The 23,580-nt window shown below is 32.7% G+C and overlaps 1 protein-coding gene across 3 annotated transcripts in view; it reads right to left on the bottom strand.

Moving 5' to 3' along the window:
- BLTP3B (bridge-like lipid transfer protein family member 3B) overlaps nucleotides 1-23,580 on the bottom strand; it is a 79,140-nt gene that overhangs the window by 29,510 nt on the left and 26,050 nt on the right. For 2 of the 3 annotated variants that reach the window (XM_033116414.1, XM_033116413.1), the window contains 11 exons: nucleotides 23,098-23,136; nucleotides 22,613-22,704; nucleotides 19,082-19,271; nucleotides 18,387-18,527; nucleotides 17,301-17,471; nucleotides 12,532-12,712; nucleotides 9,978-10,061; nucleotides 7,697-7,879; nucleotides 7,057-7,175; nucleotides 4,589-4,730; nucleotides 713-906 (listed from right to left, as the gene is read on the bottom strand). In XM_033116414.1, coding sequence (XP_032972305.1) covers nucleotides 713-906; nucleotides 4,589-4,730; nucleotides 7,057-7,175; nucleotides 7,697-7,879; nucleotides 9,978-10,061; nucleotides 12,532-12,712; nucleotides 17,301-17,471; nucleotides 18,387-18,527; nucleotides 19,082-19,271; nucleotides 22,613-22,704; nucleotides 23,098-23,136 — 1,536 coding nt within the window. The remainder of the gene's footprint in view (nucleotides 1-712; nucleotides 907-4,588; nucleotides 4,731-7,056; nucleotides 7,176-7,696; nucleotides 7,880-9,977; nucleotides 10,062-12,531; nucleotides 12,713-17,300; nucleotides 17,472-18,386; nucleotides 18,528-19,081; nucleotides 19,272-22,612; nucleotides 22,705-23,097; nucleotides 23,137-23,580) is intronic. The other variant, XM_033116415.1, reaches the window with a different exon arrangement.

Raw genomic sequence — 23,580 nt, 5'->3', positions numbered from 1 at the left:
TCTTAAATTATAATTGTAAATGTTATAAAATGTGTCTCTACAGTGAGTATTATAGGATCTCTGAGATCTTTAAAACATTTCTGCCATGCAATTGTTGAATATTATTAACCTCATTTTACAGAGAAATTAAGTATATAAATTTAGTCTACCAACAACAGATCTAGCAAATGAAATTTTCATCCACGCCAAGTCTTATCCTATTTACTACACTAAACTTATTTTTAAAAATTTCCCTCCTTTAAAGTTTAAATATCCATGGTATTCAAATTATCAACTACCTGGCTATAATATAAAGGAATTTTCTATTCTTGTTGGATATTAATAGAATGAATGTGAACAAACAAAACCCAGATATAACTTAAAAACATCATTGTATTATTTACCCTCCTTCAAAGAAAATTTTTTTCAGCTCTGGTAAGAAGTAGGGAAAAAAAAAATGACCTGATTTAAATTTTACTTCTGCTTACTGCCAAATGGATGAGCAATGAAAAAAACAAAAATAAAAGGAAGGCAGAGAAAGAAGTAGGAAAAAAGTCTCAACACTCCTATAATTGAAAATCAAAATTAAAACTGAAATTTCAAAATCAAAATTAAGATTTCAATGAAGGTGATTTATATTTCAGCATCCCTCTTACAACCTGGAAATATAACGGTGTTAACCCTTCTTCTGTAAAAATAATTTTGTTCTCATAGCCACTTGTTTATATGGTACCTTTAGCATTAAGCCATCAACTCGAATATCAACATGCTCATCAGATTTTGAATTGTCATTCAACTTGTATACAGCCATAAATTGATTAAGACTTTGTTTTAAATCCAACAGAAATTGATTTAACCATAGAATACTTCTTTCATCCACAGTAAACTGTAGTGCATTCAGCTGGCTATAAAGGTTGGGAGATGGAACTGTGGAGAAAAAAATTTTTAAAAGATTTTTAATGAACAGATAGTTCTCAATCTTCCCTGAAAACAGAAAAGACATTTTTAATAAGTTTTATTCTTTTTTAATTAAGGTAAAAAGTTTTTCAGATGTTATTTACAAAATTAAAGTGACACGTGTGGATGAGAGTAAACAAATGTAGATAGACAAAAAACGTTTTTCTGTTTTCCTAACTGAAAAATATACAAGTTATTCTAAAACTAACTATATAAATAGGAAGTACTCTTTAGATTTCTTTTCCTAATGGTACTGTCACCAAGAAGCAAACTTCAAAAAAACCTTAACTTCTTGATGAAGTATCACATCAAAGTTGTAGTCCGTAATGTCTTATTTCTGTAAGGACTTTTACTACCCAAATCTTAATCTGAATCCTCTAAAATGAGAGAATCACATCTAATGACTAATTTCTTATGGAAGTGGTAAACTAGGCAGATCTCCGTGAGAAGAAGGATCATGTATAATTTTATTCTCCACTTAATCCTATACCTAGAATAGTGCTTGGTGCAAAGCAAACACTCAAGTATCTCTTAAATAATCAAATGAATACACTCTTTTTCATAGCTCCTCCAAAACATCACAATGCTAAGGGGTTGGATAAATGTTTTGGTGCTAATATATGTTTAACTAATATTATAATTACAGTATACATCACTTTGTGAAATCCACATATACATATTTGTATCATAAAAGCTAATACCATTTTCAGAGCATCTAATGAAGGTATTTTATTCCAAAAATTCAGACCTATTTACTTCTATGAAAGAGAACAGTATGCATATCTAGAACCTTTAAACTATGTTACGGAAAATAAGCTCAAGGTGTGGGATACCAGTTGAGGCAGCATTGTACAATGTCCTGAATAAGATTTCTTTTGCTTTCATTCATTCGTTCATTCATTCATTCATTCATTCACTCTCTCAGCAAAAGATTCATTGAATGCCAACTGTATTTTGTGTAGTATTAAGCAAAAAGAATAAGAAAAAAACAAACAGGGCACGAAAAAAAATTTGGGCATGGTCCATTTTCTTAAAAAATTCATAGACTATTACACAAGACAGACGTGAAAGTAGAAAAATCGTAATTCAAGTTCCAACAGAGACATTCAATCGGGATGCAAAAGTGCTTGTCTTTGGGAATAGCCAGGAATGAAGTGCTGAGGAGATCACGTCACACTCAGGAAAGGAAGGAAGGAGAAGGGATCTCAGGTATAGATTAAGCGATGATGGCAGCCACAGAGAAGACTAGCGAGCAAATGTAGTCCCCAAGACTAGAGCACAGAAGGAAAGAAGCATGACTGCAGCTCTGGGAGAAAGGAAGAAACCTGGTACACTAAGCAGTAGAAAGATCTATATGCAGTTTCTGACAGGGATCTACTTATGAAATAGATTATTTATGTAGCTATTAAAGACATTTAAAATGAATTTGTAGAAACCTGGAATGTTCTCATATCATTAAAGGAAAAGAACAGGTTGTAAATCAAATATGTTAAAAAAACACATACATTAAAAACAGGACTAACACTATACTTGTTGTTAGGGTCTGAACTGTGTCCCCTCAAAACGGATATGCTGCAGTTCTAACCTCCAGCATCTCAGAATGTGACTCTTTATGGAGACAGGGCTTTCGAAGAGGCAATTATGGTAAAAATGAGTTCATATGGACAGGTCCTAGTCCAATATGACAGGTGTCACAAGAAGAGATCAGGAAACAGACACACACAGAGGAAAGACCACGTGAGAAGACGCTATCTATAAGCCAAGGAGAGAGGCCCCTGAGGAAACAACCATATTGACACTTTGATTTAGAACTTCTAGCCGCCAGAACTGTGAAGAAATAAATTTCTTTTGTTTAAACCACCCCATCTATGGTTCTGTATTATGGTAGCCCTAGCAAACTGATACACTTATGTTTTAGCATTGTCTCTAAATTGTAGGCTCATGGACCATTTTCTATTTTGGGCATTTTGTTTTCAATATAATGAACATGTTACATTTACAATTATTAAAAAAGTTATACGGTTTTAAAGTTGGATCACTTACTTAACAGAGAGATGAAACATGAGTACTGAATATGGATCCTTATACTTGGTGATTCAATAGACTACCCTCTTTACTTTTGCAAATATTGTAAATTTTTCCATAATAAAAATTTAAATTAAAAACAGTTAAACATAATCTAGCGACTGCTCTCCTAGGTATCTAGGTGGCAAAGATTTAAATTGCTGGGAAGGAATTTTATATTTTTATCAGGAAAATAATTATAGATTATAGAATGGGATTATTATTCTTTTGGCACACATTAACAAAACTGATAGAAATAACCCTTGATTAAAAGTCAGAAATCCTGGAAACCAGTCCTCATTAAAAAGAAAAATTTCTAGCTCAATGATGCATTATTTAAGGAAAATAATTTGTTGGGGGGAGGTGTGTGGGAGAAGGCTGAAAATAATAGGATTACCTAATTATAGAGAAATGGCTGGGGAAACAGTGGGGGGAAAAAACAATGAATTTCAATTTAGAAGACCCATGCTTGAGTTTTAGCTGTGTCGTTTTACTATTTATAAGGTACTGAGCAAATGTCTTAACCTATCTTAATTTTCTCATCGTTTGAGTCAGGAAGGTAGAAGAAAACAAACAAATGAGAAATATACCAAAGACTGTTGAAAAGCATAAAAATGTTGAAGACTAGATCCCACAAGTTTAGCACAAACAAAAATTAAAGAGATAAAATAGTTCGATATCTAATTTTCCAAAGTAATTTCCAGGTTACCTTCTTTTTATTTATAAACAAAGGCATGAGCATCAGAAATTCCCTTTGAAACTAAGAACCTATATTAAGTCAATATTAAGCACATGGGCAAAGTAGGTCAAACTATCTTGGAGTTCCACTTTTAAAGAGAGGACATAAAATGTTTTTCTTCCAGTAACATATCCTATTTCATTTAAACATTTTTCCTTAACTACGATTTTCAACTATAGTAATGAAAAAGGTACCACATAAACAAAGGCAAATTTTACTTTAAAGGACTCCTTGATGAACTGAGACAATAACAAAGAATTTTAATATTCAAAGAACGCAAATTATAATCATTTTAACTTTAGGCAGCCAAAGTAGCTTGCAAATAAAAATTCATGTAATTCAATGTTTCTAACTAAAGACAAGTGCCAAAAGTTGTCCAAGGTACACATATGGGCATTAAAAACTAGCCCAAAAAATTCTCTGTAGCTAAAAGGATAACTTCATTATTCATTTTTCAATGAAATATAGATTTTTATATAGCAGAAATATAAATGGAGTTTTACTAAAGGAAAAAAATGACCTATTCTACAAATAACCTAACTTTCATTAAACAAACAGTTACTAAGTACAAAAATCAGTCAAAACTCAAGGATAAAATGAAGCATGAATCCTACATGATTCCTGACATCAAGTATGCTACAAACTAGTGAGAGAAAAGAACATATGAACAAATAATAACATGTAAAAATGCTATACTAGAGTTACAGTATACTACACAGAAGTAACAAAAGTAAAGAACAATAGACCTTTGTTTCTGTTTTCACATTTATAAAATTGAAAATATTAGCAAGAAAAAAAAAACAACTTTCCAAGTAATGGACAAATAATAGCAAAATAAGAAACTCTTACTTGGAAAATCCTTGCCATCTGGATAGTAATATTCGGTGAATTCTATATAGACAGCTGACATTTCTTGTGGAAGATACAGGGATTTTTTATTGCAAGAAATCATACTTTTGGGGGAAGAACGATATTGTTCTGCTGTAGAGACCTGAAAACATAATTAAGTTTACTGAAGTAACATTGAATAAAGCCCTTTCCAAAGAATGTATACAACATAGACATCATTTCAAACTTTTAAAACTATTTCCAATAATTTATTAATGGTTAATTTTCAATGAAAGTTTACTATATATTAAACTTCACATTAAACTATTTTTAAATACTACCAATCAACTATTCAGAAAACTATAATCTCTTTGGATTCTTATCAATTACAAAATTAAATCTGTACAACATCCCCTGCAAGCTTATTATTTTTAGCATTAAAATAACATAGAATATTTCTATAAGATAATAAAATAAGTAAATGGTAGAGTCTGGACACAGATCCAAGTTCTCAAGACTAAAATGCTTCTCCACTATGTACTGTATAAAAGACTATTAGTTTTAAGGTTCTTGTTATATTTTTCACTCTCCCGCCAAAAGAGATTATTTATATTAAAAAAGTACATACTAACTTACCAAAGTTCAACCAATAGAGTTTTATCAATTTCATTTATTTATGCTTGTTTAGTAGATCCAGGGATGTATCTTGAGGTTATTTTAACTTTTCTCACTCATTCAGCAAACGTGTATATTTCTCATATAAAGTGGAATGCTTTTCAACGGTTTGTTTCTATTTGTGTAGACTGCTAATCATATCTTTTGATTATTTGTACAGTCCTTATAAATTTAAGTCAGTTCCTTATATTATCTAATTAAGAAGCATTTCTCTGCATATATGGAAATAAATCCTTTCCAACTCAAAGTGTCAAGTTATTTTAATAGACAGCAGCTTATTCCCGTTTTTCCTTTAGTATTAAAAAGTTACTCAAAATGGAATAAACATACTATTTTATTTTCTTCCTATTACTTTTATTTGTTTGTTTTGTTTTGGTGTGTTTGTGTATATGGGACTTCTTTACTCTATTTCACCCTCAACCATTGGAGATTATGGATAATTTCTTTCCCCCACTTCCATATGAAATTATTTAAATCTCATTAATTTAAAGTCTGCTTCAAATAAGATGCATTACATACAGAATGTAAAGAAAGAAGCAATTGCACAATAAGAAAATAACTGTTAAATTAGAGTTTCTCAAAATTGGCACTACGGACATTTGTGGCCAGATAATTCTTTGTTGTGGGAGCTGTCCAGCGCATTGTATTAATACAATGTTTAGCAGCATCACTGGTCTCTACCCACTAGATGTCAGCACCAACCCTTTCCAACTGTGGTAACCAAACTTGTCCTTAGACAATGCCAAATGTCCACTGGGAGGCAAAATCGGCCCTAGTTGAAAACCAGTAAGCAAAATGAAAACTGCTCAGATAGAAAACTAAGTCTCAAAGCCATACGCTTATCAAAATGAACGAGAACAATTCATAAATGCTAATATACATCTGAAATCCTTTTTTTAAAAAAATATGTATTGTGTTTATCTCAAAGGACTGTGAGGTTAGACTATGTTGTGAGATTACAGACTGAGCAAGATGGTTAGTATAAATGGGACAGAGTTCTTAGCTATAAATTTATATTCACAGTATAGCCAATACGTGGCAGCTCAGTAAAGCAAAACAGGTATTTTAGTTTCTTCCACTAAGACAATTGTGCAATAAGGAATCTGACCTCCAAAGAGAGGTCTGGCCTTTGTCCTTGCTCCTGGGAGGTAAGTCCAAACTCTTGGAATTTCCCATTGATGGTGGACCCCAGACCACTACTGATAGTTCATGCTCACAAGATATCTCAGAGTGGGGCTGGCCATACCTGGATAGCATTAATAGTGTTTAGAGGATGGACACTTTGGGTCACCTGGAGACTGAACTCAACTACGTGGGCAGCATTTCATACATACTGTCACATATCCGTGTCAGGAGGTTAATGTGTCCTGAGGACCAGGAAGGTCTCCTTGACTTCCTAGACTCCCTTCTCTGCTCTCTTCCTATGGCTGGCTCCAATTTGTATTCTTTCCCCTACAATACATGTAACTCTGAACATAACTGATTTCAGCAAGTTCTGTGAATTTTTCTAGTGAATTCTTGAATCTGTGGGTAGTTTAGGGAAACCCCTGACCTTGGAATTGGTGTCAGAAGTCTTGTGCAGACTTGGCAATCTTGAAGACTGTAACCTTAACCTCACAGTTTGCCTAATTCTGGTTAACTACATAAACAAAAATCAGTGAGCTGATATTTTCTATCCTGTCTAATTTAACCGCTTCATAAAACTGGCCAAGATGTTTTTAAACAAAACGGTGGCATTAGTTTGTAAGAAGAGTTGCTTGAGGGAGATACAAAAAGTATTTACCAGAAGATGTAATTTAAAAAGTAAAACATACCTGGTACACAATGAAATCTGCAAGTCTAACCACAACAGAACTAGACATTAACATAGCTTTGGATTGTTGAGATAATACTGATGGTGTCCTGGAAGTCCCTTTCAGAGCTGAGTCTTTCTCTGTGGGAAACAAAACTCTTTTCAATTTATTGCAAATTTTTCCCTAAGTCATTCTTTTATTATTATTACAGCTACTAGAAATATAGATGAACTCTAATTTCTCAAATGAGATTAATATATGTAGAAATACCTTATATATAAATTGATATAAAAATGTAAGTTACTATGATGACTATTCTTTTTTTGTGATGTTTATCCTTTAAATAGGAATCATAGTTATATCACATTTAACACTGTATCACATTTAATACTGGCTGGAATTCTTGTTAAAAAGAGAGATTTACTAGCCATTTAAGCGTCTGAAATATTCTACCTGGGTATTACTCTTATATTCGTCATGTTAATTTAAAAAGGGCTTTGTTCCATAAGCCTATGGTATGAATGAGGTACAGGATTTTTATACATTAAATAAACATAATACTTACTTACACAGAACATATTATGAACACACACACACACATACACACACACACAAAAATTAATATTAGGGGAATGCCATAATGTTGTTATAGGTAAAATACCTGTTTGTGTGTGCTGGGGAGAGGCATGTGTTGGGGATTTAGGAGGTGAACCTACATTATGATCCTTTACAGCCTGTTTAAGCATTTCAACGTTGCACTCAAATTCATGTAACAACTCATTGGACCATCCATTTTTTGTCTTGGTTGCATCACTAAAATACATCCAATGATTACAACTATCTCCTGTAAAAGGAATAACAGAAATTTCACTGAAAAGTTCTCAATTTTCATTTATTCTACTATAGCAATGCTTCTAATGAGATTTATTCATATTCTCAAGGGAGTTTTTAATTTTCCAATACATTTCAGCCTTCGTTTACTATAGATTTTACTCATAGAAAACATGGACATTTAGAATAGAGGAAAATATCGAAAAAGCAAATAACCTGGGAGGGTTTCTATCTAGAACCCACCCTTGGATGAATATCACTCAAAGTTTCAATTAGAAGCAGCACTGCTAGTCAACCTTCATGAACGCTCAACTTCCTGGCATATTGCCATGAGGCAGAATCCCAGAAAATACCACCAAAGAAAAAAATCTTTTCATCAAAGATTTTATTGTAAAGTGACTAACAAAAATTTATTAAAAAAACGATAAGACGAGGATTATTAAAAAACTAAAGAAACCAATAAAAATCCTCAAGATGGACATCAATCATAAAAACATATCTATGTTTTTTTGGAGAGAAAATAAAAAAAAATCAGGATTATTAGGTCTTCTATAGGAACTAAAGAAAGTAATATGTACATAAAAGGGTTAAAAAAATAAAATCTACTTTATGACTGAAAGTTTCACTTCCCAATATGAATGATTTCTACAGTAAAATTACTTTAAGTATACGTAAGTAACTTATGAATCAGGAGGAACAGAATGTAAAATAAAGCCCTTCAAGCGAAAATCAAAACAGACGGTCAAAGTGTTAAATTCTGTCAGGCACTGACACAGAAGTGACAAACACTGGAAAATGAAAATTTATGAACAGAAAAATTTTATCACTTTTTAAAGTCCTAGAAAATTCATTATAGTTAATTGTGTGAATTATAAAAAAAAAGCCGTATATCACCAAAATGCACAGATGGGTTTAAGGTCAAATTACTTAATTTGGCCATAAAGACACTAGTTTTTGTTTATATTATTTGGGGGACAACCTACCAATACTTAATTATCAAGGAGCCTATTAAATCTTACTTATTGATGATATTTAGAAAGTATAGAAAAGATTTTTTTTAAATAGTTCCTAGACTCCTACAACTTAGCTAAAAACCACTGTTACCCTTTTGTTCTATTCTTTTTAATTTTTAAAAAATATCTACGGGCTGGCCCGGTGGCTCAGGCGGTTAGAGCTCCATGCTCCTAACTCCGAAGGCTGCCGGTTCGACTCCCACATGGGCCAGTGGGCTCTCAACCACAAGGTTGCCAGTTCGATTCCTCGAGTCCCGCAAGGGATGGTGGGCTCCGCCCCCTGCAACTAAGATTGAACACAGCACCTTGAGCTGAGCTGCCACTGAGCTCCTGGATGGCTCAGTTGGTTGGAGCGTGTCCTCTCAACCACAAGGCTGCCGGTTCAACTCCCACAAGGATGGTGGGCTGCAGCCACTGCAATTAGCAACGGCAACTGGACCTGGAGCTGAGCTGCGCCCCACACAACTAAGACTGAAAGGACAAAAACTTGAAACCAAATGGCACCCTCCACAACTAAAAATGAAAGGACAACAACTTGACTTGGGGAAAAAAAAAAGTATCTAAATAGGGGTGGCCGGTTAGCTCAGTTGGTTAGAGTATGGTGCTAATAACACCAAGGTTGCCAGTTCGATCCCCACAGTTCGATCCCCACATGGGCCACTGTGAGCTGCGCCCTTCTTTTTAAAAAAAAAAAAAAATCTAAATATGTCATTTAAAAATTCAAACATATTAATAACTTGCTTTTGTTACAATTAAAATAACACAAATACATGTCCGCTGAATTATGATTTTTTTAAGTTTTAAATTAATTATTCAGAATATTGTCAATTTCTAAAAATTATACATATTGCCAATTTCTAACAATTATACTTTCTAATAATCTACATAAACCTCAATATAAAATCCATGAATATTTTTATGGCAATTTTATTCTCTTGGTAAGATACTGTGGTGGGGAGGGAATAACAAATGTCTTAATCTCTTTTCCCTTTAAAAAATTAAATTAAAACAAAATAATAAAAAACAAACCAAAAGAAACAAATTGGCCATATAATTATAAAGCAAGATTTACGTATTTAAAGAAATTGTTATACATACCTGCTTTGTGATAAGGATAATAATCTATAGTTAGCTGTGTAAACGACAGTTGCATAGCCCCTCCAGTAATACGTCTGTTTGACTCTAGGAAAAGAAAAACGATTAGAGAAAGAGAAAAAAAAAAGTATTAAGCAAATATCAGAAACACTTAATTTTACACAGCTGCAGTCCAAGCAGTAGTAACTGTCTCTCTGTTATCACAGATAATACATTAAGGATTTTAGGAAATACAATTCAAGCTAATAAGTAGTGAGACTGATCTTGGAGACTGAGCAGTAGAAATTATCCTGCTTTCATCATACAAGGTTACCAGATCAAAGGGTAGATAGAGCAGTAAAGGTGAGAAATATTTGGATTTTGGAGCAGGATTTGCAAGGTACTAGGCTAAAAAATGAGGATACAAGAATAGCACAACTTTTGTCTTTACAGCCATAACCAGATGCCAAGCACTGTTTTAAATCCTTTAGGTACACTTACTCTTTTGCTCTTCCTAACAACCCTATGAGATAGATACTATTATTATTCTGACCCTAGATAAAGAAACAGAGACACAAAGAAGTTAAGTAAATAGGCCAAGGTCATACAGCTAGTAAGTGTACAGCTGGTTTTGAACCCAGGAAATCTTTTTTTTTTTTTTTTTTTTTTTTAAGGAGGGCACAGTGGCCCACGTGGGGATCGAGCCAGCAACCTTGGTGTTGTCACACCACACTCTAACCAGCTACCCCTGAGCTAACCAGCCACCCCTGAACCCAGGAAATGTTAACCACTACACTATATCATCCTGCCTCTTATGAAGAGGAAATTGAGTTTATTAGGTTAGGTAAGTTGCCCAAGGTCACATAACTACATTAAGATCAGAAGTAGATAACAAGTCAGTGTAACTCCAATACAAAAATCAAATTTTAGAACAGCATGGACAAAGCAAATACAAATTAAGATACAGCTATGTACACACTCTCTATGTTCATTTGTTAACTCCAATGTATCTCAACTAGCAGAATTTCTAGTACACATCTACAATCACTTATTTAAAACCTCTGGAGCCAAATGTTCCACAATTTTTTTAGGTTTTATGAAAGTGGTATGTGTACACAAGGTATATCATACAATAGTTCTCAGGCAGCACTGATTAATAAAACATAATAACTCTTAAAAATAAAAAATCTCAAGCATTTACACCAGGGGTGTCCAAACGTTTTTCAACGTTTTTCACCAAGGGCCATATGCGGTAAAATACACAAACAGCCGGGCCACTCACTCGAGGTGAAGTGCGTATTGCCTCACCTGGTTTATTTAAGTAAACTAAATATATTGTTGGAATTTGCTGCAGGCCAATTAACAATGGATTGCGAGCCGCAGTTTTGACACCCCTGATTTACACTAAGTGGGCAAAACAAAGATGACAAATAGCAATGTGTTTGTTTAGGTCAAGTTTTCCCAGCAAACGAGTTTTTCATAAAGAACACTTCAGATCTTTCTGGATTTTAGAACACCAGAGAACTAATTACAGATCTGTACAATGAGGGAAATATTTTGGTGGAGGGGTTATCCTTCAAATAACATCATTAAGCGTATTCTCCAAATTCCAAATCTTCCTCACCTTTCCCGCTCCACACTGTGATCTGGTGGCCTTATCTGATGAAGGCAGGAGAGTTTCTACTGCTAAATATCCAGGATCAGTCTCAAAATTCACTCTCTCAGCTTTAAAAATCCAGAGCAACAATTTTCATAGAGATAGATTCTGATTCAGGTCTGAGGTACACAGGCCCACCAGCTCCATTTAAAAAAAAATTACTCAGCTTGATTCTCACACTCAGCAAAGTTTGAGAACCACTCTCCTAGACGTAGGACTACCAGCTGACCCCTTCCAGCATTTATGGGCCAGAGAAACAGAAATGCCCCAGCATCTAGATTAGAGAACTACAGATTTTCAAAGTAACCAAGAACAGCTTCCTGCTTATCCCTTTACCTTTGTCTACAAAATACAGAAAATAAGGGAAACAAAAGCTAAAAGGAAAGAAAACCTCCTAACTGAAATTCAACTTTCTAATCAAATTTTAGGAGGATTTGTGGGCCTCGAGGAGAAATAAGAAATGTCAAACAGCCACATAGTTGGGTTTCCATGCAGATGGGGTCAGAAAAATGTAAATAAACCACTATGCTGAAAACACATGTGCAAATTATAAATGGAGTATGGACAACGATTTAATTTGTGGACAATTTCAAAATTATGAAAAAATTAATTCAAAGGCAAGTCTAATACTTCATCATCCTCCAAGGATGTTATCTACTTAGTCTTTGATTCTTTTAAACCTAATTTTCCTGTTAGCATTGATAGCTAACAATTAATTGTGCTGAAGTACTAACTACTAAAGCAAAACAAAATTTCATACCAATATATAATGCTTAACATTATACCTTTCATGTATGTATCTCATATTAATGATAAAATTATGATCAGTCATCTTATAGTACATACCACATATTACATGATAAACAATCCAGTTTTACAGTAAATTCTAGAAAAATCAAAAGTTTAAAATAAGCAGGTTACCTTTTTCTTTAGCATGAATATCATCGCATATGTGTAAATCTAGATGAGAAATCACTAAATGATGGGAGGTTTCTTTAACATCAAAGTCACTGAACAGTTTCACAATTGCGTCATTTAGATCAGGAGCATTTGAAGTCTGCGGTGTCTTCACTTGTAGCGTCGATGGGGCTACTGTAGAGCTCTAAAAAATTCAAAACTGCCTTATCACTGCAAATTAAACACTTGAAATTCCTCATACAAGAAAACTTAAACATTTTTAGGAATAAAGTGAAGAAAAATAAGCTAATACAGTTTGCATCAATAACTCAGTTCCCTTAAAATATTTTCTGATTTATATAGGAATAAAACTAAAATCCAAAAACTGGAGAACTATACACAATTTTAATATGAACCTTATATGTTTTGGTAAATATCTGAATAGTTATATTTACACATTTATACCCCTTCTTGTCTTAGAAAATATATTTATTAACTACCAGAGGCAGCTTATTTGATTACAAATGTGAGCCCTGTATACACTATTATATATCCTACAGAAATAAATCACTTCTTTGTAAAAGCACTTGTGATATTATTTAGTACTGTAAGTGTTCTGGTGTCTCCTATAAGGTGTGGTGTGTCCTTTGAACTTGGAAATATAAAGAAGTTAGAAACCAGAAGAGACTTATAATAGACTGTAAGTTCAAATTCTTTTCTCCCCAAAGAGAAAAAGCATAGAATACTGGTGAAGTGTACAACATATGTGAAGCTCTAATAGCTTACAATAATTCTGCATAAATAATCTAATGATCTGATTAATATATTAGCCTTAAAACTGTACATGAAACTTTGGTAATAATAAACAAAATGAAGACCAAAATTTTCATTTAAAAACTTTCTAATTAATAACAATTCATTAATAAGAGTATAGTTATGGAAAATTAAAGTACATATAGTCTGTATTTATACAACTTACACGTATCTATTAAGAACTATGATCATACTATAAAATAATTTCAAAGTGTACTCAGTAAATGAAAATCTCAATGAAAATAATTGGGGCCCACAGTAATTAAAGATGAAATGTAGTTGTGAAGCTGCTAATACTAGAGGCTCAAATAAAACTTTTTTGCTAATTGATAAATGGATTTTCACTTAAGAAAAATCACTTTTTCTTAGCTTTTCCCCATCTACTTTTAAAACCTTAACAGACTTGTATTGATATCTATGATGGTACTATTTGAAAGAAAACACTCTCTTTAATCATGTTTTCTCTCTTCTTCATCAAGATAAATACTGATACAAATAAAAACATAAACATTAATCTCTCTACAAACCCCTTTCTTAATACTGTGGTAGATTCAGGTTTCTGGATGCTGTCTGTAGGGGAAAAAAAAGTGGGCCACAATAAACTCTTTTGCCTTATGAATAATCTTAACATCTCGTACTTTTCAATGTAGTCTTTCTTTTAAAGGATGAGGCTAAGCAAATATTTATGATAAAAGATGGCTGTCAAATTGGAAAGCTGAGCAACTATTTCAGTCTCTAATCCACTCTCTCAGTACCTCAAATAATCAGGACGTTCTGTATTATACATAAAGTAGTGACAACTGCCACCCAAGAAAGAAACTATGGAAATGTGAATACTTAAGTTAATCTACTATGAAGTATTATGGAGTGACAAAAGAATGATTACAAAGACTAATGACATGAAGAAAACTGTATATACACACTTACTACATCCTTACTAAAACTAGGAAAGAATGCAGATGCGTAGACAAAAAAATCTGTAAGGACCTAGATATGAAAATCTGTAAGGACTTATTACCTCAAAATGCTAACAATGGTTTTGCTGTGATGGTAAGATTTATAGAATTTTATCCTTGTTTCTAGTTTCCTAGTCTGTATCTTTCGTTTCCTAATCTATATTCTATTTTATGTAGACATATCTACACATTGTATAAATAAGAGCTACGGCAACATCAATACTGTCTATTAGGTTTTAGTTTCAACTACCATCTCTGTTAATGACATCCTAAGCTACGTAAATCCTTACCGCAAGCCTTCACAGACTAGTGTTTATGTCTATGATGGTAAAATTGTAAAATATTGCCTCCTATACCTCCTCAATTATGTTTTTTTCAATTCCAAAGTGGAACTCATTATTACTTTTTCTTCACCTTACCTCCCTTAATCAAACCTGTTTCCATCGCTCCCCAATTTAGTTCACTTTTTTCTTTCAAGCCATTACCAGAGGTTCAAGTGCACCCCTTCTCTAAGACTAGCAATCTTCAGCCCATTCTCTATAATACCACCATGACATATTTGATTGTTCTTTCCTATTTGGACTTGCCTATAGAAAAAAGTCCAAATTCTTCAACATATAATGCCCTTTACATTTAGTCATCACATACTTCTGCTTAAATTCAGGCTACCTATCCAGGAAAATGCTACTTTATGCTACAGTCCAGTGTTCTGTTCAACAAACTTTTAAAATTAGGTTACCCCCGAGAATTATGAAGATATCTCATTGAATAATTACTGCTAGAATGATACAGGGTTCATCATTATTCTCTATGCAACTGTTTTTATGGCCAAAATTTCTGGAAAACTTTGATCTCATAAATAGGTAAATTGGAATGAAGTGAGTTTTGTTTTAGCAATGTGACATGCTTCTTTGAACTCCTTTAAGTCACATTCCAGGATTCACATAGTGATCTATTATAAAAAATTATTTTTAATACTCTAATAGCTGGCATTTATTAGATCTTCCTTATAATATGTTTAAAGCAAAGAAGTAGAAATCACCTGACTTGTTACTCTGTCATTGGTCATTCACTTCCAACATGGATAACAGTACTTCAAATTGCCTGTCTTATTTCCTGAGCATTTTGGCTTTTTTTCTTCCTGGACAAATCCATCACAGTAAGAATGAAGTCAAATAAGAATGTCTTTCATTTGTAAAGTAGGATAATGCAATTATGGAACGTGAGAACCAGTCTTAACATCTTAACACATGAACATTCTCAGGTAGATCAAGTTTAAGAAAGAGTACACCTCAAAAATGGAATATGTAGTACTCAATTTCCTTAAAACTTGGACAGCTGTCATATATCCCAGAGACATCTGTATCTCACTCTCCAAAACAATGCATTAGTCACACCGGAGTCCTATCAGAAAATACCGTGCCCTTTAACACCTCCACACTTTTGCAAATTCTATTTCCTCATCTGAGATACACTTTCCCTCATCAATAAACTTCTCCTCATTTTAAGACTCAATTTCATTATCATCTTTGTGAAACCTTTCCCAACTCTGCAAGCAGTTGATGAAAACTTCTCTGTGCTTCTATAGTCCCTTCAGCCCTCTTTTTAAATCTGCACTCTAGCATTTATGTTGAACTGCAATGATTTGCTTTATACTTGATTCCCCATTTTACTCTGGGATCCTTTAGGACAGGGCCAGACAATATTCATTTTGCTATCCACAGTGTCTAGCCCTGTATCTTATGACAAAGCAGGCAGGCAGTAAATAACGCCAATTTGACAATCCTAGGAGAGCCTAAATGTATGCCATTTTCATGTACCAGGCCAGATCACCAACAAGCTATCTACCTGAAATACATTACTCTGTTTCCACTCTAGCTTTATAGAAGTATGATTTGACAACATCCCTTAAGTTTTTATTAACAGTTGTGAGGAAAAGAGCAAAGAAACAAAATGGAGTCACTATAGTCAATCTAACAAAACTAATTAAGAAAACAATTTTACTTTACTTTAGCCTGATGACAAACTTTCCAACTTTTCAATTGTGGGCCAATACGTGGATGTACACAAATCCTAAACAATCTGAAGAACTTAGGAAAGAATGTTCCATTATCCAGACCACCTAGTATCTGGGAGATTACTGTCTTGGGCTAACCCAGAAGCTAAGATGCAGGACTGGTTCTTCTCAAGGTCTGCTTTTTACTGTAAAACTCTAACCTTTTCTCTTTGTTTCTGAACACTCCTGGTATTGCCTGCAAATGTTTCTCAAGTTGCAATTCACTTAAGACCCCTAAATGAAACTTTGTCATTTAATTCTAGCAAAGCCTCCTGATTCATTTATGTTCGAATGACATTTAATATAAAAACTCAATTGCACTTTTTATAAAATTATCAAACAACACTATACATTGGGATTTTCATTATCCCTTCTACAAACATCTTCATGTTAAATTCTCAGAATTTAATTTAGTACTGAGAAAGATTTTTAGACAACCTTTTTCTCTTCAGACAAAACTAGTACCGCTAATTTTAAGAACATGACCATTAAATAGCTAATTATGCTTCCCCCATTTTGTTGCTGGCCCTCAGACAAGTCTAACAGTTTTGTGTTCAACTTCAGTAATTCCCCAGGGTTTTAGTTTTCTGCATTACTAATTCTCACATTCCCTCCCTTGACTATAATTACCTAGGTTTTTCCCTTTTGTCCTTACTTTAGCAATTTAAAAATTGTGTATTTTCAACTTCCTTAAAAGAGGTATTCATAATATCAACTATTTTTATGTCATCATTAATTCTAGTGCCTACTACAGACCTCCACACAAAATAAGCACTATAGAGACAGAAGTACATTCAATATATGTTTTCACATAGATACAAAGTGTATCAAATTATATGGTAAGATATATAAGATTCTTGGACTCACAGTATTACAATCTATTTCACATAAATAAAATTAACCATTCTCATTTTTAAACCATTTACATGTAAAGTAAGGGTTTTGTTCCTGTTAACTTAATAGCATACCTGTGTAGGTTCAGGAGCCATACTCTTTCTTTGTTCTGTTGATTTTTCTATTGCTTCACTAAGAGATTTTGCATATTGTACCATAGCCTTCAACTGAGAATCTGTTAAAACCCATAATAAGTCATCCAATATTAGAACTAACTTTGTGGCAATGACATTGCAGTCCTTTAACTGTCCAAAAAAAAAGAGATTCATAAAATTAGGCCAAGAAATAAAATTTATAATGTACTTGTATTACAATTTTTAAAAATTTTTTAATAGAGTTAAATATGGATCCTTCTTTTATTCACCAAATATTTACTAAATTCCTAGTGTTGGAGACACTGTGGTAAAAAAGTGACAAATTCCTATACCTAAACAGGCACACGTTATATAGGCACAAGTGCTTATGTAATTTAATTTTGCATTTACAGCTAATAAATCATTTAATTATCTATATTAATTCAACAAATTCTAGTAGAAAAAGGGGCATTAAAATTATTTAAAAACTAAAATACTATTTTAACATTTCAGACTTCAGAATATTTATATTAAGTGTCATATTCTGAAAAAAAATTTTCCAATTTAATTTAGTATAGTAATTTGTATCTGGTGTTACAAAATATGTTGTTGAGGACTTAATTAAGCCATAGCCAAAAGAAGTTTTTACTCTCTCATTAAATTTCATCATAATCCATAGTGGACTCTCGACTCTGACATCCTTAAGTAACTATCCTCCTTATTTATCTAAATTACCAGTCATATCTTACTAACCCACGGCAGTAGTTTTAGTTACTGATAATGCTTTGCTGTCTACCCACTCCTAAGCAACATTCAATAGGAGAAATGAAATTATAAAACAGTTAATGTTCAACAAATATGTGGCAACTGAGAAATCTATTTAATCTATGAAAAATAAAAATCTAAATATTAAATCTGAAAAATGTTATCATTACACTATGTTTCTTCAAACACTGCTTAAGGCACTATATTTCCTTTTATTTTGCATTGTGTTAATGTGCCAATGTTTTGCCTAAAAATTATTTTAAATTTCCTTTCAAACCCAATAGTTATCACATGAATCAAAAGGTAACCCTGTTGACTTACTCTTCTTTTAAGTGTGACTCTGATTTTTGATTGGTTGGTTATTAATCGAACAGGAGCGCACATAATTTCAAGATGTGAACTCTGGGTAGCATCTGCCTCTATTCGAATCATCTGCCAATTAATTTCTTTAAATGTCAAAACCTAAAGAGAACACAGAGATCAGCTTCACTTACTCACACAAAATAGATAAATGTAGATTTGTTAAAAAAAAAAAAGAAAAAGTAGAAATATATCTCTTCACTAATTTTCATATGATATTCTAAATATATTCTCTGATTTTATTTTTTGAAATTATATACTTCTGAGAAATTCACTAACATCTTCATAATTATATTCATCTGTAAAGCTGTTAAAACATTTATTATAAATAATTTAATTTTAATATAAAGTACAAAGAGCTTTTGAATCATGTGATCATGAATTTAAACAGAAATTAATATAATATAATTAAATAATATGAAACATAATACCCGGTCTTATATTAATTTTTGCTCCAAAAGACGCATTAGACCAGATTGTCCAGCTAGATCTTCTTTTCGGGAAAACACGGTAGTTATGGAGGGCATAGCTCACTCGACCATGGGGGAAATCGAACCAGCAACCCTGTTGTTAAGAGCTCGTGCTCTGACCAATTGAGCCATCAGCCGCCCCAAAATATTTCTTAAACGAAGAAAACAAAAGAAGAAAATCTCTACCTCTCCTCTCTGTGGATCTTGAATTCGAGTAAATCTTAAATCTCCATGTTCCCAGTTTGCATTTACACTATAGATCCGTAGCTGGGAAACCTCGAAAGATGCATTGAAGGCTTTTGCTCCAATACGGATGACAATGGAGTTTACAGAAACAGTAATTCCCTCAACCACTTTTTCAGCAAAGCCGTATTCACTAGAAATATAAAGCAAAACAAAATATAATGCACTAAAGCCAAAAAAAAAAATTGCTGAAAGGTGAAAGATATCTGTTAATATTCTCACACAAATACACAAACTACCATATTATTCATTTTGGTTAAAAAAAATTTTTTTTGTTAAAACAATAATCTAGCAGTATTTTCTCAATCCACTGAGATTCTGCTTCCTGGCAATTGTCATCAGTTTGGCTCAAATAAACACTTATAAGCTTTAAAAAAAACAAAACAAAAGAAAAATCTATAATCTAGCCTGGTTCCATTTAAGTTATAAAAATGCTCTTCTCAAAATAATAAAAGATTTTTTAAATTGAAGGTTATTCTCTAAATTAAATTATTATAATCAGTATCCAAAGTTGCCTACTCTCAAAAACATTAGTCCAGACCACTGGCATCTATAACATAAATAAGAGAGCTTAATTGACACAAAAAAGGCTACAGAGTCCACCTGGAATATAATCTCATATTTAGGAATAAGTGCAGAAAAATTTCACATTCTCTAATTTAATTCAGCAAATATTTATTGAGCATCTACTGTAAGAATAATGCTAGGACATAAGGAAAACCAAAATATAGTTGTGGCATTATAGGGCTTGCAAGTTACTGGGGAAGAAAAAAGCAGCATACCCTAGTAACTGAAAATAAGTTAATCTGTAATTAAGTGTTTTAAAAAAGGAATTATCAGTACATTTGGTAGAGGAAAAAATTGCGTATAACTAGGGAGCAGCACATTCAGGCAAAAAAGATGAACTTTCCACAGGGAGAGATGGGAAGGAAGGGAAATCCTAGAATAGGAAAAAGAAGGAGCAAAGGCATAGATAAGTAGGAAAGTAGAGGTCATGTTTCAAGAATGATGAGTAGTACAGTATGACAGGAATATAGACTATCAATATATTTCGACAGGAATGATGGTGAGAGTTTGCCCAACTGGCACGTTACTTCAATTATCATCAATATGACCACTATTCCTAATTCTGTCTCTATCCAGATCTCTCAGGGGAACTTCAGAATGTAAAATTCAAATGTCCACTAGATAGTTCCACAAGACTTGCTTAATCATTCTAAGCCTTAGCTGAACTATCTTTTAAATCAGGCAATACTTTGTAGGTTATATGTGGATTGCATGAAATAATGCATTTCCATTAATAATGCATTAATAATAATGCATTAATAATGCATTAACCAAATAGTCCATCTCTTGACTCATGATATTTCATAAAATATATTATTTATAATATTATTAATGGTAATATATTATTACTAATACTATCAAAAGTCTATGCACCTCAGTTTCCTCACTTGAAAAATAAAAATAAGATCTATTTCAAAAGGTTGCTGTGGTCCTTCAGTGAAACAGTATATATGTAGTAATTTATGTAGTCTTTGGCTTGACTGGACTCATCATGAGGTAGTTTTGTTTTAAAAGGAGGTGGCCATCTACCTTGGGTTTAGAAAATTGAGAACTAAAGAGTAAGAACTCATCAGCATTCTCAGGAGGAGCTGCTCTGAACCTAAGGACAAATACTGGGCACGTAAGTAGAAATATTCCTGTATTTTGAATATTTCTATATAGAAACATATAAATAATACTTCTGTAATAATTATGTGGGAATGCCCTTTGGAATATCCAACCCCATCTGTTCTAGTCTATGCACATTAAAAAGTGTTACAATTGTATTGGAGGATTTACCATCAGAAGGGCGATGGCTATATCAATGACTAAAGTCTACATGCTTCTGGTTATGTCATCCATGATAAAAGGGTGAAATTCCAGTTTACAAGTAAGTCTCTTCTAAGACTATTATTAATTTCCCTCTATTTTAATCTCTTAGCTAGAAAAAAATCAAGTAAAATCAGTTTCCCTAAATTGTATAAATAAAATAATTGTTAAAAATACATATTATTATTCTTGATAACCATTATAGACCTACATAATAAATCATAATTTCAAAAGAAGGAGCCTAAAAGACTCTAGATTTAAGAGACACCCTAAGTGATCGTTACAATCAGACAAGTCTGGAAAACGTGTAAACAGATGAACCACATTGTCTCACAACAAAATACAAGGATTATCATCTCACAAAGCTAAAATCATAAAACTTATTAATATTATAAAACATGAACTAGGAAGAGCACTATCAACTACAGTTAGCACACACTGACAAAATACCTTATTTCTGCCACACCTAGTTAAAATAAGTCTTTCATTAATAACAATTTTCCTGATCTTTTCAATAATCGTATAAACAGCTCTATTTTCTAATTTTTCTAACTAGTCAATTTAAAGACCAACTGCTCTAATCTACTAATCTACTCTATCAAACCTGAAAACACAATATAAACTTTAAAATCTCAAAATACTGGATGATGCATAAACTACAAAGAAGTTAATGTGAAAGCTCTTTTCCCAGTCACGATTATCTGTAGTCCAAATACAAATTGCACATCTGATAGAACGCACTAATATAAAGGTGGTTCAACCTTGGTGAAAAAGGAAGGTGGGTGGGTGTGTGTGTGTGTGTGTGTGTGTGTGTGTGTGTGTCCCCGGATGTGCATGCTCATCCCTGAGTAGTTTTATCATTGGTTTTACTCAGCACCTAGAATACTACAAATGTTCAGGGGTGCCATGCTGTAGAATTTGATGAGGCATTAATGACATTAAAATCTATGTGAGTATTTGACACGAATAGCTGCACAATCCAAACTAGTGCAGAAATCCCACCTTGAGGAAATGATGTATAGTACAAGATCCAAACTCATTGAACGCAAAAATAAATAGGCAATTTTTTCAAGATCTGTGCTTTAAGAATTATTCTAACTTTTTAAGAAGGATTTATGAAATGATCTCCATACATCTACTTTATTAGCATTTGATTTTTATCTATCAAAATCCAATCTGTGAGCATTCTTTATTTAATGAATTTTAGAGTAACCCAAAAGGTCCATAATTTTCTTAGGCATCCAGTTTTAACTCTTTAGAATCTTAAAAGTTCCATGGATGCATAGAATAAATGATATGCATCTGATTTATAAAATACCTAAGCTCTTCTGCTTCCATTTTCTGCTATAGCTGTGCCTTTAGTTGATCATTACTATTTAAATATCAAGAAAAGCAAGATAAATAAAAGAGGCTAAAAATCCATTCTGCTACTTTTGCAACTATATACTAAAACTATAAAATCTTTGATGAGAGGTGGCTGAAATAGAGACTGGTTGGAGTTAGGGGACTTTATTTTATGTCCCATTACTGAAGATAATAGAGATGACTATAGGTAAGAATTCCCTCTGCCAGTCATACAGATTGATGGAAATAACGTACCTCTGTCCTGAAGCAGTTGCAATTGGTGATGGGCCATTAGGGTTTCGCGGTTCTTCACATGTACTCATTTCCATAATTACTTTATCCAGGGACTAATAAAAATACATTAAAAATGTAAACGATCAGATATTTTATTTTATGTATATTATGAAAATATTCTTTAAGGCCATTTTCTCTTTCATTTCTTTAGGAGCAAAGTAAAGAGTAAGTGATCACAGTCATTTTAAATCTCTCTCTAAACGTCTAAAAAGACAAATACAAAAACAAAAACAATGTGCTCAGTACTTTCTTAAGGCACTTATTATCTGATGGAAAGATGTGTGTATGATAGGAGTACGGGAGAAAAACTATAAGTAGCCAAATACTGCTGAGATCATCAGATTTTACAGCAGTATAATTTCTAATTCCAGAATGTATTAACATTAACTGATAATTAAATCATATGCATATATAAATGTTTATTTCTGAGGCAATTCAGAACTTACCAAACAGATAGGATGTGTTTTCAGTTTTGTCCATGGAATCTAAAAAAAATTTAAAATAAACATTTTTTTCTTTAAAATGAATCACCAAAAAAATGTAAAACAGTAACCAACACAGTTGCTTTCTTAATATAGTAACAGACATACCGAATTATATCAGAAGACTTTTTTCTTTAATTGTAAAATAATAAACTGAGCAATTCATTCATACTTTTAAAATCAGACGTGCCTACTATATATAAAAGACTACCAGACTTATTTTCTTAGTCATATTTTTAAATAAGAATTTCAGGTTCTCTTGAATATCTTTTTTCCCCAGTCCTTAAAACACATTTAAAAATGTCTAACCGCTATGCTGTGCAACTGAAACTAATATTGAATGTTAATTTAATTCAAAAAAACTATTCAATCTATAAAAAATACATTTTAATTTCACAATTTATGCTAAGACTTCCCAACAAAGCATAATTGGCATTTCTTCCATTG

This window comes from Rhinolophus ferrumequinum, chromosome 10 (genome assembly GCF_004115265.2).
Source record: "Rhinolophus ferrumequinum isolate MPI-CBG mRhiFer1 chromosome 10, mRhiFer1_v1.p, whole genome shotgun sequence".
NCBI classification, from domain to species: Eukaryota; Metazoa; Chordata; class Mammalia; order Chiroptera; family Rhinolophidae; genus Rhinolophus; species Rhinolophus ferrumequinum.
This window is presented reverse-complemented; position numbering and strand designations above follow the sequence as displayed.